The following is a 15,383-nucleotide window of genomic DNA, read 5'->3' on the forward strand; positions in this document are numbered from 1 at the left end:
TCTCCGTATCACCACGTAATACCATTATAAGTCAGATTTGAAGAACATGACAAGTATCAAAGGTTTCGTGCTGGACAGGTACTGCAGTGTCTAAAGCTTGTTTGTTGCCTAATCTTGTGGAGTAGATGGAAGTAATCCCATGCTGAGCTGAGATTTAGTAGCACTTGGGGAGATGCGCATGAACTGTAGTTGGCCTAGCCCAGGAAATGGTCCATTCTTTGATCAGACATCCCTAAACAGTGTTGAAGCAGATCTTTTTCCAGTGGCAGCATTCAGTGACATTAGTTACACGCTTTGTTATCCACCAGATCATTTTCATGATCAGCAGGTGGTTATCGGTAAACAGTCAGCTTTTGCTCTCCTGCTTCTTGTTTGCTCTCACTTCCTTGTACTCATGCCTGCTTCGTTAGGCACTTCCCAGCATATCCAAACTTTGTCACCTGTTTGTAGGTATGAAGCTGAACTGAATCCTGTAGACCATCAGAAGGCCAACGTCCTGAAGTATCAAATGGAAAAAAGACCGTTCTTTGAAATGCCTTCCCATCTGGCTGATGTAGACTTGGATGAATATGACTATGAAGAGGACTTTGAGTAGCGGTTGCAGTCACCACTTGCAGAAGAGAAGGGACAGTCTGCAGCAGGTCTGCTACACACCTGTATGTTTCAGTGGGTTTTGGTTCCAGGAACTCAGCTTAGTTTTGTGCTAAAAGTATTTAATCACCAGACTACCTTTTACATAAAAGAAATGCATTTGTATGGAATGACGAAACTTTTTGTATTTATTCAATAGTCTATAGTTTGTAAAATAGATTAAAGTATTTATTTACAGATGTTGCATAATTCCTTCTCGGAAGAATAACACTATTTGACTTAAATCTACTGTTTTTAAAAGAACTACGTAGTTCTAAGTTGACGTGTGGTGCACTGACCATCTCCCTCCCTTATGTAAATAGGTATTCCTGTACTGCTACGGGAGGTGAGGAGACGATGCATACCTGGCTGGCAATGCGTCTATGCTCATACAGGTTCTAGGGCTTTTTTGCCTTGCCAAGGAAGAGACGTTACTGTGAGCACAGGATTCGTCTCTTTCTTACAGATAGTTTCACTGGACAAGCTGAGCATTTTGGTGCATGAGGAAAACTAACGCCAGAAACGAGTCGCTTCTCTTCTCCGCGTAGTCCTTATCTGCCCCAGCTCTAACTTTGCGTGGCCTTTTAAACTTCAGTGTTTTCATTGGCGTTCATTATAAAAAGACGATTTAATAGTGAAGTCTGTTTGTGTTCATACTTGATCCAAAATGAGCGTGTCGAATTCTTGTAGAAGGAACCAATTTTTTAAAAATCCTTTGTATAAATGTTACTTGATCAGTGATGTGCACTAATTTGTTGTGGGCATTCAGTGCTTTTGTCTGTCCTCCCCTTCAGTTGTTTGCTATTGACACATTCCATGGATATTCATTCAGTGTCACAGCAGCTTGAAATTGTCGCCTCACTGTTAAGCAGATTTTGTTGGGAAAAAAAAATGGACAGAAAGATGTAAGTTATTTTTTGGTTGCAGTGTAGATCTGTTTAAAATGTTTTAAAATCATGTTTGTATTTGCAAATAAAGATTTTCATACGTGTAACGTAACGGTTCTAATTAACGTTATGTACTACATACAATTAACTTCCTATTAAAGAACCATTTAAGGTATTATGGGTTACAAATATATGTAGTCTGGTTAGATAATTACACTGAGCTGCATATTCGGAGCGGTCAGGCTCCAGCAGCCTTTTTCAGGGGTGATGCTGAACAGCTGGACGTGGGACAGGGATCTGCTCTGCTCATCACATGCCCTCAGCCAGAGCTCTACAGCCCTGGGCAGCTTCAGTAATGAAAGCAATCGCTCCCGCCTGCAGTCAGCCTGACCCAGGGCACTGCAACTCATTTAAACACTGCTCCAAGGAGTTTTAAAAAATAAAGCTGTGGTCTACTATTCCAATCTTCATAGAATAGATTTCTCAAAATGTTTGATAGATGCTTTCCTTTTGCTACACCCCTGTCATTTGGGGGTTTAAAACAGTAAAGAACAATAGACAAAGGGTTTAAGCTCTGCTCCCTAAAGGTGCCATGAGGAAGGATGAGGCTCTTTTAGAAGATAATCCTGAACTTGCATTGCTGTTCAGTGGGTTGTGGCATTCTGCTTTGCTCCACGTGAAATCCCTCAGCTGGAAGCCAGTTTCTTACCAACGCTTGTCCACGGGCACCTACAGCAAAGGCCTCTCTTACCACACTTCTCCTGTTTTCTGGGCAGAGGCTGTAGCACTGTAGCTATTACTGCTACTTTGCAGTTAATGAATTGCCTCTTAACCCTTGCTCTCAATTACACTCTTGCTATCCGGTCTCCTGTTTTCCTAGCAGTCTAATGGAGCAAGTCATGGTGTTACAGTAGAAATGCCTTTTCTTGCAGTACCCAAAACTAGAAAGATTGTTGCACCTTCCGCAGATGGAATATTGCTATTCCAAGTACGTTTTTACATGACTTGACTTTCAGAGCGTTTCCCTGCTTGATGTGGTGCAAGCTCTGTGTTCCTACTGTAGCTGTGCACAGTGATTAGGCCTAGAGCTACAAATCTAGATGCATGAGGGAAACGTCACCACCACTTTATTTATAGGAAGGCAGGGCAGGTATGGGGGAAGCAGTGACTGAGGCACAGGGGAACTGCAAACAAGTTGAGCTGGGAGGAGAATTGGTATTACGGAGCAGTCAGTAACAATACTACTGATCAGGGCAGCTCTGGATTTTCTTTGAGGCTCTGAGTGACATACACATGTTCTTCTACTTGGTTTCAGCTCTGAGCGGGGCTGGTAACTCTCAGCTTGCAGTTCTTTCTTTCTCCAGAACTAGTGTGGGAATAGCACTTGCACCTGCAGTACCCATGAATAGCAATGGTTAATGTGGTTTATTTTACACAGTTACAATCCAAAATATATATATAGAGTATATATATATAAAAAAAAAATAACAAAGCTGATGGATTAATGCAGCACACAGTTCCACGCAGCAGCAAAGCAGCAAACAAATCCCCAGCCTCCTCCCTTCGAACAACTCCTGTGTGAAGATCATTTCCAAACTCTTAATGGAAACATGATGGCAAATGGTCGTATTTACAGCCTATTTACATTGTCTTTTCACGCTTTCCATTTTCCAAGTAAATACCGCATGATTACAGCATATGGAGAATTTATTCCAGAGGAAAATACTCAGCTGGTCCGCTGTTGTTTTCTTTGTTGCTACAAGTCTTGATTCAAGTCTCTTGGGCACACGCCCTCATCCCCACAAGCAACGAACGCCACTTCTGTGAGTGCTGGCATTCAGGAATGCTCTCAGATGATTGGATCCAAGACACCTGGCATCACCCTGCAGGCTCCTTTCTCCCTGTGCTGTGACTGTGTACAAGGAGATGCACGCATATCCATATCCATCCATCTTGGGCACCTAGAAGGTAAGGAGTGCATCCAGCAGAACACTAAAGCAGATGAGACAAGCGTGCTCAAATCAGAGCTGGGGCAGAGTCTTCAAGTCAGAGTATGTTAGTACCCTGATTCCAATACTTGGGTTGGAATTTCTTCCAAGACCACACAGAAGTTGAGGTTGAAGTTGAGTAATGACGTTCACAGCTCTCCCACCCTTGAAGCACACCACCCATCACACCAGGAATCCCCATAACCAGCAGTGCGGAGAATTCAACCGCAGTGCCAGAAACTGGTACAGGGTGGGTGCCTACAGGGGGGACTTGACCTGACACACATCTGCTGCCTTGCTTGATGCCGCCGCAACCACATTGTTCAGTTCAACCATTTGAAGAAAGAAATGGTACCATGTTCTTCGCTTCTCCTCCTCCCCTCAGTTCGTTAATTGTCCTATACCAGAAGAAGGAAAAAAGTCAGTCTCACATTATCAAGAACGCATCACACAGGAGCACATAAAGAATGAGAATAAAGACAAAGCTTCCAAACATTTAGTGATGAGGCCATGGCTGGCTCTCAGAAAGCATCTGGTCCACTGCTATAATTAATTTCTTTTGTTATCTATATAATCTATATATCTACTCCAGGCCCATTGTCTAAGCGAATATTTTACATTTGAGCAAAGCCTACAACTGGAAGAAAACGTAAAAGTCAGTCAGTCCACTACTCAGATACGAGACGAAATCATTAACTTAAGAACACCTCACTTAAAAGGTAAACAATCAGCCAAGGGCTTTGAATGCAGCTATTTGTTAGACCCCAGGTAGCCACCAGAAATCAAGGGCTTACCTGAGTCACTACCAGAAACTGTCAGTGAAACGCTGTATTTGCACTGTATCAAACGTTCAGAGAGCAGACGGAAACACAAGAGAAAAAAACCTGAAGGAAATGCTCAGCCCTTGCAAATGGCTGGCACAGCAAACCTTCAAAGGAAGGAAGGGCAGTGACCAGCTGCAGCCCAAGCAGCCTTGTGCCCTCACTTTTTTCTCCCCTTCATTCCAGTCACTGCTGCAAGACCCACGGTGTACAACAGCCTATTTGAGTCCATGCACTCCACCCTTCCACGTCCTTCACTGCCCCAAATACTCATTCCTCAGCTAAGCTGAAACCCAGCCAGGCAGCTATAGTATGGCTACACTCTCCCACCTGATCCCAGAGGCACAGTGCCCTCAAGATAAACTCCAGGCTACCCTGGCTGCCACTCTGAGCCCACAACACTTGAGTGCTTCCCTTTAAATCCTCAGCTGGTTTGGGGACAATTTAGTCTCCCTCACAGCCCCAAATGGAAAAGGGTAAGAAGCAAGGGACAGCCCCGGGCTGACTGATCAGACACCTTCCAAGTTTTTGTTTTTTTCTTTATCTGAAAAGCACAATGCAAACACAATTTCTGAAACAGCTATCATTTCTTACAGGCCTACAGCAATAGCATCTCTGCAAGGTGTCAGTAATAGGAAGCACTGCAGCAAAGGGCTCCTAATTTAAGAGCTTCACAATATGGGAAAAGGAAACTGGGTCTTCCTCATAATCCCACCAAGCTGGTCTTCAGAGTGCCTAAGGGTGTCCACATGCTGCAGTACCAATTGCCTGAGAAACATAAATAGATGTCCTGAAAGAAGGATACCTCGGATACAACAGGAAGGGAAGAGGGGATAACCCCTTTTTCTCAGCCTGTGAGGGGCCATAAGATGAGCACGAGAGCTCACAAGGAGGGCTCTCACAAGGTTCTGAACTCATCTTCACCCACCCCACATACAGCTGCATGCAGCACTGGGAAAACACAATCTGAAATTACCTGGTCTGCACCAACCACATCAACATCAACATCTTCACTTGTGTCTTCTGCTTGTCCCTGCACTGAGACATCTTCCGTCTTAATCTCATCTTTGCTGGGGTGGGAGAAAAAAAAAAAAAAAGAAGAAGCTACATCTTAAGAAACACTTTAAGAGAGATTTCACATTGCACAGATTTGATTAAGGCAGCTCTGTGACATCAGGGGACAATCGGGCCAAAGGAGCAAATGTCGAACTTGGTCTGAAGAAACAAACCACGCAAGCCAAAGGACACACGGTCTGCACCCTTTGCCCACAGAAGCATTACAAAAAACTGAAGGAGAGGCAGTTAGAGAAACTCCAGCTATCAATGCTAGGACAAATGAAGGAGCTTCTAAGACATAAAAATCTCACCTGCGTCTCCTCTGCAGCCCTCCTGGACAATGCAATGGCAAATGTTCCTTCAAGTGCTTCTCTTGAGATTTCAGCCTCTTTCTGCTTCTCCCTGCTACAGAGGTAAGCTGGGAAGCACGCTCTAAGGCTGCTTCTTGGCTTGCTGCTTCAGTATGGCTGGTTTCAGGCAAAGACCCTGGAAGAGAGTGAGCTATTCTTCAGCCTCACCCTTGGAGGACACGCAATGGACATTTCTGACAGCACCGTCTCCCACTGCTGGGGAGCAACGGAGGCCAAGCTCAAGGGGAGATCTGGAGTAAAGAATTCATTGATTTCATTTGCCCACTCATCATTTTTGCAATTTAGATTTCTCATCGTGGCCCCCGTCTTAAGTGCTATCAGTAGCGCTGGGTCTGTGTCACCCTCAAGAGAGAAGGGCCTCTGGGACACAAAGGAACAAGCTTTTTGAAGGCAGACCACTGAAAAAATCTGAGGAAGGATGAGAGAAACTAAAGGTCATTCTGGAAAATTCCCTTTCCGGCCCATAAAACTACACACATCCAAAGCACTTAGCACTTCTACTGGCAATTGTTTTCATTATGGCTTTACTACACTTAATTAATCCCTAACATAAGCATGCAGGAAATCTCTCTTTACAGACTGGAAGTCGATGAGAGCAGCCCACCTGAGTACAATTCCTTTGGATAGAAACAGAATCCTAGTTCAGAAGGTGAGGTTCCCCAGAAATTCAGCAGAGGATGATTCGGCCCAGATCATCTGGGGAATCAAATTCTGGAAACACCTCTCTTCTCGCAATCACCTGCAGGGCCTGAAGCAGTAATGCCCTTAACAGTTGAAAGCAATGAACCAAGTCCCAGTGGCACAGACACTCAGCACAGAGAATGCACAGTTATCATGCAAGGTCTCCAGGCCAACCAACCTTCTCCCATTCAGTGACAAAGAGACCTTCAGCAACAACAAAGCTGACGGCAAAAGCCAAAGTGCCAACTGGAAAGTCCATCAACTTCCAACAAAACGTGGTATTGCTAATGCAAAGCATGAAGTGCGTTTTAGCTGTGTTTATTCTGTCCCAGCAAATTCAGAACAGTCAGTTTTCATACCGTTCGATAATTTCCTTTTAAAAGACAATGCCTTCGATGTGCCCATGGGAGGCCATTCTCCCGAGCTGCCAAGGACAGAGCTCTCCTCATCTTCATTTGCCAACAAGGAGTTTCTGTACAAAATCAATGGCTGCCATTTGTCTCGGCTGCAAGGCAGTGGTTCTGCTACATATCTCTGTAAGTAGTCATACCTAGAACAAAACAACAACAAGTGTAAGAAAATTCAGTGTTATTCCACTCAATATCCAGGCAGGGTACTGCTAGGAAGGTATTTTCCTTTCACTGTCCAAAGGTCCAGACAAAACTGCCAAGGGAGAAAAAGAAAGAGCATCCCTTTCCTTATTTCTGACAATCACAGACATCTCTGAAATATGTGAATGTTTAAAATGCAAATGCCTTCAACAGCGTTAGAGCCAACACTCGATTCCCAGGAATTACAGAACTGCATCAGTCTCCAAAAAGAACTTCCCATGTATGAAGTCTCTGCCAATTGCTGCTGCCAGGAGCAGCGCAAACAGAGCAGGGCTCTGAGAGGGCACACCACTGCTCCTGGCCGCCCTTTTCTGCCCCAAGGACTGCAGCACACAGCAGATCTCAGGTGATGGATGTGATCCAACAGTATGGCAGGTCAAGAAGTGGGGTACTTTTGCCAGGAGTGACTCTTTAGTCTTTTTTTTTTTTTAATGAACAACCAATAAAACCCATTTCTCTGTGCTATCATATCAAACTCCAGCCAATTCTCTTCAGTTCACAATAACATTTGAAGTGTCTGAAAACAGCAGTTGGCACCTCTGTAATCAAGACAACAAACAGGCTGCAGAAAGCACTGCTTCAAATCCTCCTGCCTGAGTCAATCCACAGACCTGATGCTGGCCCTCCTCCCAGGTGAATAATAGCCAAGCTACCGCCTCTTCTGGAGCAAAGAGGTCTCCTTCAAACATTCTTTTTGAAAAAATGTCCTTTCTCAGGACATTCCTGACAAAGTCTTTCTGACTTTCTGACTCAAGGAGGCTGTGGATGCCCCATCCCTGGAGGCATTCAAGGCCAGGCTGGATGTGGCTCTGGGCAGCCTGGTCTGGTGGTTGGCGACCCTGCACATAGCAGGGGGGTTGAAACTCAACTATCACTGTGGTCCTTTTCAAACCAGGCCATTCTACAATTCTAAGATGATCCATTTCTGTATCATAACAATAGGAAAAGAAAACCAAAGTCTGACTCAGACTGAAACTGGACATTCACTACATTTCAGCTACAGCTCATCACTTGGAAATCAAGCCCAGCGTGGCTAAAACAGACCCCACATTAGCAAATACCAACAGTGACAGTTTTAACACCAGCCTGTACAGTACATTATTCTTCCTCTGATTAAGAGCGTGGCCTGGAAAATATCAGACATTTCATTTGCTTTGCAAAAACAAACAGAATTGGTGCTGCGAGGAGGTTAGGGTAAGCGCTGACTCCAAAACAATTAGAGTCATGGGCCGTGGGGGCCCCAGGAATCAAGAAACCCTGGTAATGGAATTTGTCGGTTTCAAACAAGCATGTATTGTAACTACTGTTTTCGGGTCTAATCCAACTCCTATCCGTGTCAATGGAAAGGCTCCCACTGATTCAGGAATCAGGCCCTTCATGCTGCTTGCTATTCAATAACTCATTTCTTGCGTGCGTCTTGCGGCGCAGACCGAGCGACAAGTCTGATATTTCACGGCTACAGCCTGGGCAATTACAGGCGGAGGAGGTTAAAATCCATTTACGTGGCTGGTGTTGAAATATTCTCCTTTCTAACAAATGCCCATATTCTGCATCCCATCTGTTAAAGGTACACTCACATACGTTAATATACAAACCTGGACATCAAACCTATGATTAATAATAAAAATGAAAGTAACCAGATGTTTATTTCTAAAAGTTAATGTTGACCCAAAACATTCCATCCAGTAATTTATGATGCAGCTAAACCTACATATTTCTAAGTGGAAATATAATCTCCAGCCCCTGCAAGGCGCTTTAAGCCTCCCAGAATAGAAATCGTTACTCCAGAAAAAAATAGCCTGAATGTATTTGTGGATAAAATTCCAATTTCCCCCTTTGTGATTTTATTGTTTCCCATTTGTTCCCAGCAGCGGTGGGTGAGTCTGAGGCAGTGAGAACTAAAACTGAGGGAGCGTTCCCAGCTCGGTTCTGTATGTCCCACAGAAGTTTTCAATAACTAAACATACCTGAGTGTATAGAATACGTTCAGGGATATACTTGCTGGAATATATCCACTGCTCAAGAAGTTAAATATAGCCATAGGAAAAAAGAAATAATAAGGACGTAGCCCACATCAATAATGGATTGTTTTCCCCTTGTTAAATTGAAAATAGCACTCCTTGGAGGTAAATGAAATCACAGCGTTTTTCAAAGATGGGTTAACAGGAATCTACTTATTGTAGATCACAAAGTAGCACCACACAGATGATCAGAGATCTTTCAAATCCAGGCAATGTGGACTGAGAGAAACTCTAAAACCAATTCTAGTCTTTGATCTCAAAGACACTCTCTGGGAAAACTGCATGAACAAAAAGGAAGTTCTCACCGCCTATGGATTACCCACTTTAGACTTAGAGGCTTGTAAGCAATATATGCCAAAGATTTTTCTGCTCTTTCTACACTTTATGTTTTAAACACATTTTAAAAATATGTTGTCTGGGTAGCTGGTGATCGGTAATTAATTTTATTTGTCATGTAAAGCAACAGAAAATTTAACAGTCTACCACTTCCGATGCTTGTTACGTAAAACCTTGTTGAAGACTCCAGAGGAAGTGAAACCTCCAATTTCAGACAAAGCGACACAGGAACAAACAAGTTACATGGAACTCAGCAAGGTGAACACTGGAGTCATTTACTAAGACATTCAAAAAGGCAGATGTGTCTTAATGCTCCACCTTACTCGCCCATGTCTTCAAATGTGCTCTCAGAAAAATGGAAATACCTACCATATATTTGGAAAGAGGTCTTAGAGTGCCTTGTAAATAGAGGACTGAAATGCAGAGATCCAAAACAAGCAGCACTGACCAGAGAAGCAATGACAAGGGTCAAAAGAAAGGAAGTTACTTCCTTCCCAAAAATGACTGCTGTTAAGACAGCCAAAGGCACCTCTGTTCAGATGCATTATGCCCCATGATACCAACATAATAATACTACTCTTATAATATTAAATTTAAATACATAAGCCAATGTACAACAAAGGAGGCCAGCTGGATCAGGGCCCGTTTCCTTGTAAACAGTAGATTCTCGAATTTAAACATCTCCTATACTAATAGAATCATGTGTATTTCCATTCCACGGAAGTCATGCGATTCAGTCCTGAGCCTGTGGAATTTGATTGTTACAAAGCAACGATACAGGTTTTACCTCATTCTCAATATTTTCTGCTTCATTTCTCAGAAAAGCCTTCTTGCCCCTCCACTGGCAACGTGCAAATCTCTGCCACTGTCTTTCCCTCAGAAGAACTGCCATATGTGGCCACAACCACGGCTGAAAGAGTTCATGAATGGATACTGCACCTTCAAAAGTAAGTACTACAAAAGCTGCTATAAAATTCTGTGAGCGTCTCTAAAACCGAGAGCTGCAAGGGCAAATTGATTTCAAAAGTTCTCTGAAAAGGCCTTGAGCAACTTCTCTAGCACTGAATCACTGAAGGTCGAGTACCCCGCGGACACAGACAGACAAAACACAACTTACACATGACAGCGTATGAGATCTTAACTTACACTACTCTTTTGTCAGGCTTTAGCAGCTTATTGGAAAATTCACTGATGATTAACAGAAAGCTTAAGTTAGGAGGCAAGCATTTTCCATCTGCTCCAGTAGCTCCTTGAAAGGCAAATTCAATCCCTTCCCTATTAAAAGAAAACAAAAATTGAGTGAAAAATCGAGTAATAGTATAAAAAACTAACAAACTCAGTGGTCATGGATGAAGCCATGCTACGTGGTACATACTTGTGTATCATGGCAACAGATTCTCTAGATTTCAGCTGGTCCCAGCCAAATGTGAGCGAAAATCGCCGTGCAAGTTCTTTCATATTTGTGAAGGAAGCAGAAGACAGGTCCACACCACTACTGCTGTCTTGGCTTTCTGCATGTGTCTGAAACAGCTGCAAAAGAAGTCCCAGATCAGCAACCACATGTAATCCTACAGCCAAACAAAGCTTCAGGAGAACACAGAGAGATTCATGCCAAGCAACGCTTAGCTTATACAGACAGAAGCTTTACAAAAGAGCAGGTAAGTCATATACTTCAATAGTACACAAGTGCAACAAGCACCAGGAACTCCAGGTGCACCAGGAAAAAGTGCTGCTCTGTCTGACAGGTAAGCACAAATGTACAAAACAACAGGTAGAAAAATACATGTATATAAAGAGAATCAACTCCTGAAGGTGATGGGCCCCACCAACACCATCTCCTGTCGTTGGGTCTTCCGAATCAAGCCCAAGAGGACTATTTGCCTGAGTTTTCAGAGTATCAGAATGCAGATACAGCACACAAGTTTGGTGGCAGCAAGGACCAATTTCTGAGAGTGAGACTGGGTCAAAAGCAAGTCTCAGGTCCAATTTCTACGTTTTGGTTTGTGGGTTTTTTTCCCCCCAATACTACACGGAGATAGCTTGTTCCATTCAACCTGTTAACTTTCAAGGTCAAGCAAAGGCCAGAAACAGTCTGTTGCCTATGTGATACATAAACACAAAGTCCCGACTGTGTCAGCAGAATATATGTAGCCAAATGCTGCTTAGCTTTATCTGGAATCAGATTTCATGGGCTGGTTCATAGATCTAAGCCCCTGGCAATGCGTGTGAAATAAGCAAAGCTCAAGTATCAGCACCCCCTGGGAGGAGCCTGCTCTGTGGCTTACAGCACGACCCCAAGCTAGTAGCAGTTCTGGTCATGGGCAAAGCTGGCAAAAGCAGCTGCTAAAATAGCTGACTGGTCTCATCGGTCAGCAGCTGCAAAACCCTTCAGAAGAGCTGTGCCCCACTCTCTTCCATGAAAAAACAGTGACAGTACTGGAGCTTAGAGCTGACCAGCCACAAACACATATGTAGCTCTTCAAATTCAGTAGGAATTAAGGTAGTCAGTAAAACAGAATAATATCCTTAACCTTTGTTAGGGTTAAGAGATGTCTACCATGTCCCAAGAAAGACTCCATAATCTCAAAGATTACATCAATCTTAACACACTATGCCTTTGAAGATTAAAGCCAAAGCAAAAATATACATTTTATAACAGGTGCAATGATCTGAAAGTTTAAGACGTACAAAAACACCTATGAAAAGAAAACCAAGTCAAGGAAACAATTTCTTCCACGAGGCTTTCTGATTAATTTGAATAATTCTGGCAAGGTAGGCAAAAGACATTGGTATGAATCCCCCTATCCTCTTGCTTTAATCATAAACTTACCTGCTGCAGACAGAGAATCAGTGTTTTGGCACTCTGAATTTTGTTACTATGCCTTGTCCTGCTTAGGGTTTCTTTAATTATGTCTCCAAAATCACTGTAGGTCTATTTAACAGCAATAAAACAAATGAGAATTATCATTTCCTTATCACAGTGCTGGGAATACATAAAATACACAACTGTGTTCATGTCACACAAGAAGCTTATTAAACACTCCCAATATCAGAACACCCAAGCTTAAAAAAATATTAATAATCAAAACTGGACTTTACTACAATTTCATGCATATAACAATGGTATGCTCCTTTAGGAGTAATGTAAAAAACTGCAATTGTTGTTACAAAAGAACAAAACCTCCTCAGGAGATTAATAGAGAGTTTTAAACATCTAACCAATGCTTGCTCAGTGAAGATCAATACCCATATGCAGGTATTTCCAATGTCCTGTTAGTTCTCAAGGCAGCAGCCCACTCTGGGCTGCTCTTAGCCCTCCTGATACACACCTCAGAGCGGCCAAAGCTCTACCAGCTGCCTGAGCACATGAAATCCAGGCCATCTGAATGTGAACTGTGTGAGCTGTATGAAGTATGTTGATCACTTCAGCGTCAGACACTCCCTAGCCACAATCTGCTTTTCTGTAATGGCCCCTTTGGAGAAACCAAGGAGCAGATGTTCATACAGATACACTCTCTACTGAACTTTCAGTTCTTTGTCTGCAGTTATGGACCTCTGCAGAGCAAAAAGGAGAGTCTGTTTCAATCTTGCCTGATTTTATAGCCCTTCTGTGATTACACAAGGGTTCTGAGCCATAGCACTATTAACCCCATATCTTTCACAAACAGTGGAGTCACTTCCAAGCGTTGGCATGCACTGATAAAAGAAAGCAACGTTATATAAAACATTACCTTCACATAATGCTTATAGATCTCAGCAGCTGCAGTCATCTCCACCACATTATACACTATTAGCTTGCAATATGCCGCAAGAAGACTCCGCTTTTTGTGCAAGTTGTCAAGTTTGCAGCTTTCGTCCTTTCTCTCTTCCTCTTCTGTCAGGCCTAGGGAAACAAAAGCACTGGAGCTTTGTTCTACTACTTTATTCAAGGTAGCTCAATTTTAATGACCAACTTTCATCTGAATAGCACAGACTCAGCTGTTCAGCCAACATGCTAAGCAACAGATGTTAACGCTCATTTCTGTGTATGTCAGAAAACACAGGTTTTCATTTCCACTTCAAAGTTTGCAGTCGATGAGAGCGAAAGCGAGTTATTTGCACCACATTCTGCTCTGATCTTCATAGGGATTCTCATTTCCACAAGTCAGAATCTCCTTGTACAACACTGCTCACAGCTAGAGAACAGAACCAAACATACTGCAAAATAAAAGGCACAGATACAAAAAGTGGAAGAGAACAGATGTATTGCAACCATGTTCTTTGTTTTGCTTTCCTTAGGATAACACAAACACTAGAAAACCAACACTTAAGCAATCTCACATCACCATGAATTCATCAAGCCTCTGCAACATGGGTTAATTCCTTGTTGGACAACCTGTGGGAAGCGAATACTCTTAAAGTGTCTTCCAGCATGACTACGGAAATGTTTTGGGTGAGCTTCTGCAGCAGGAGAGCTGCAATACACTCCTTACTGCTGGGAATATAATCTACCAAGTGCCAAAAGGCTGCAGTCTTCGATCTATGATTCTGATGCATACCATTAGTGACTGATCAGAAGTACCTGCAAATTAGAGTTAAAACTACAATGGACCAGTAGCCAGCTCTGCAAACATTAAGGATTCTCTTCTAACATCCCTCTTGCTGCAATTTTAGCCCAACGCTTCTTGCATATTCACTGCAACCTGGAGTCTTGTGGTGCCTAAACTGAACACAGAACTCCATGTGAGCAGCTGAAGGACAAGAGTTTGACTCCGTATCCTAGGATGATGCTTGGTTTTCCAACAATTGACACGTGAACTCAGCCTCAAAATCACCACGAATTAACAACCAATTTTCAAAGCACTCCCAAAAGAAACCAGCTTTCACCATAACATCTTCACTTTGGGATCTGAGTCTGTTTGCAAAAGGCAAAAGAGCAACAAACACACAGCTATTTCCAAAACTCACTCCACACTGCCCACATCAAAATCCACTACTCCTTTACTCTGATGGCTTGGAAGAGCCCACGCATTGCCAGAGTCGTGCTGTAACACACTGTAAGGCTTCCCATAGAGACAGCCACCTCTGTCACCAAAGTTGAACGCTCATTCCCAGCCATAGATGCATTACATAGGAGTGAATTGGCGGTAACTTCCTGTGGTTGATCCACATTGGATACAGATCAGTTAATTTACATCCATTGAACAATATTATAAAGGGGCCAGCAAAAGAAAAGCCCCCTTTCCAGGTATGTTAAGTGCAACCAACAAATAACAGCAAAAATGGTAGATTCTCATCAGCAATGAAGATGCCTAACCTTTGCTTCCCTCGTCTTCCTCCACAAAAACATGTTCCTGGATAAAGAAAAGCAGCTTTTCCTGAAGTGACGTGCTGGGAAGGTAATCTAGAAGTCCTACTGCTTCTTCATTATTATTTGAATCTTGATGGCTCAAAATCAGCAGCCAGTCACAGAGAATCATGAAGGCCTGGATTAAGCAAACAAAACCAATGAAAGATTTAGAGACCACGTTACTTTTCATGCCAACTCCCATTTGCATCTCCTACAAACACAACAGGTCAAAATCTGGTTTCTACCCTACTTGCTCCTCACAAGCTAAAGATCTCTCTTTTCCCTAACCTGTGATAAAATGCCACAGCTGAGCCCTTCCCAACCCATACCTCAGGATATACAAATACCACACATGAACACCACCTAAAGATCTTCAAACTCCCCTGGAAAGGAATAAGTACTCTATTACACCACTACATCTCTCTTTTTAACATGTGAATCATTGGGTAACTTCTCCAAACGTTTCATTTCTTAAGTGACATTCACAGCACGGCATTAAAAGCAATGATAGCAGCAACCAGTAGTGATCGGTCTAATCAGAAAAAAAGTGATCATCAAACGGCAAACTGAGTCACTCAGAATCAGGCCTTAATTCAGCAGACTCATGCAGACACGTAGCTATGTTTGACTAAAGCACAAACTTCTGTAGCTT

The 15,383-nt window shown here is 42.9% G+C and overlaps 2 protein-coding genes across 12 annotated transcripts in view; one reads left to right on the forward strand and one right to left on the reverse strand.

Annotated features, from left to right (window-relative positions):
• The window catches only part of PPP2R3B (protein phosphatase 2 regulatory subunit B''beta), a 50,152-nt gene extending 48,523 nt beyond the window's left edge, over positions 1 to 1,629 (forward strand). For 5 of the 8 annotated variants that reach the window (XM_015277739.4, XM_004938451.5, XM_046906194.1 and 2 more), the window contains one exon: positions 451 to 1,629. In XM_015277739.4, the coding sequence (XP_015133225.1) occupies positions 451 to 595 (145 nt within the window). In that variant the 3' untranslated portion in view covers positions 596 to 1,629. The remainder of the gene's footprint in view (positions 1 to 450) is intronic. The other 3 variants (XM_416866.8, XM_040661825.2, XM_046906197.1) reach the window with 1 other exon arrangement.
• A 1,294-nt stretch (positions 1,630 to 2,923) lies between these two features.
• Positions 2,924 to 15,383, reverse strand: part of STAG3 (stromal antigen 3) — a 58,187-nt gene continuing 45,727 nt past the window's right edge. For 3 of the 4 annotated variants that reach the window (NM_001277835.2, XM_015277701.4, XM_015277703.4), the window contains 9 exons: positions 14,699 to 14,867; positions 13,134 to 13,285; positions 12,233 to 12,334; positions 10,778 to 10,932; positions 10,549 to 10,677; positions 6,794 to 6,984; positions 5,694 to 5,868; positions 5,303 to 5,396; positions 2,924 to 3,903 (listed from right to left, as the gene is read on the reverse strand). In NM_001277835.2, the coding sequence (NP_001264764.2) occupies positions 3,895 to 3,903; positions 5,303 to 5,396; positions 5,694 to 5,868; positions 6,794 to 6,984; positions 10,549 to 10,677; positions 10,778 to 10,932; positions 12,233 to 12,334; positions 13,134 to 13,285; positions 14,699 to 14,867 (1,176 nt within the window). In that variant the 3' untranslated portion in view covers positions 2,924 to 3,894. The other variant, XM_040699030.2, reaches the window with a different exon arrangement.

Source organism: Gallus gallus, chromosome 1, assembly GCF_016699485.2.
Source record: "Gallus gallus isolate bGalGal1 chromosome 1, bGalGal1.mat.broiler.GRCg7b, whole genome shotgun sequence".
NCBI lineage: Eukaryota > Metazoa > Chordata > Aves > Galliformes > Phasianidae > Gallus > Gallus gallus.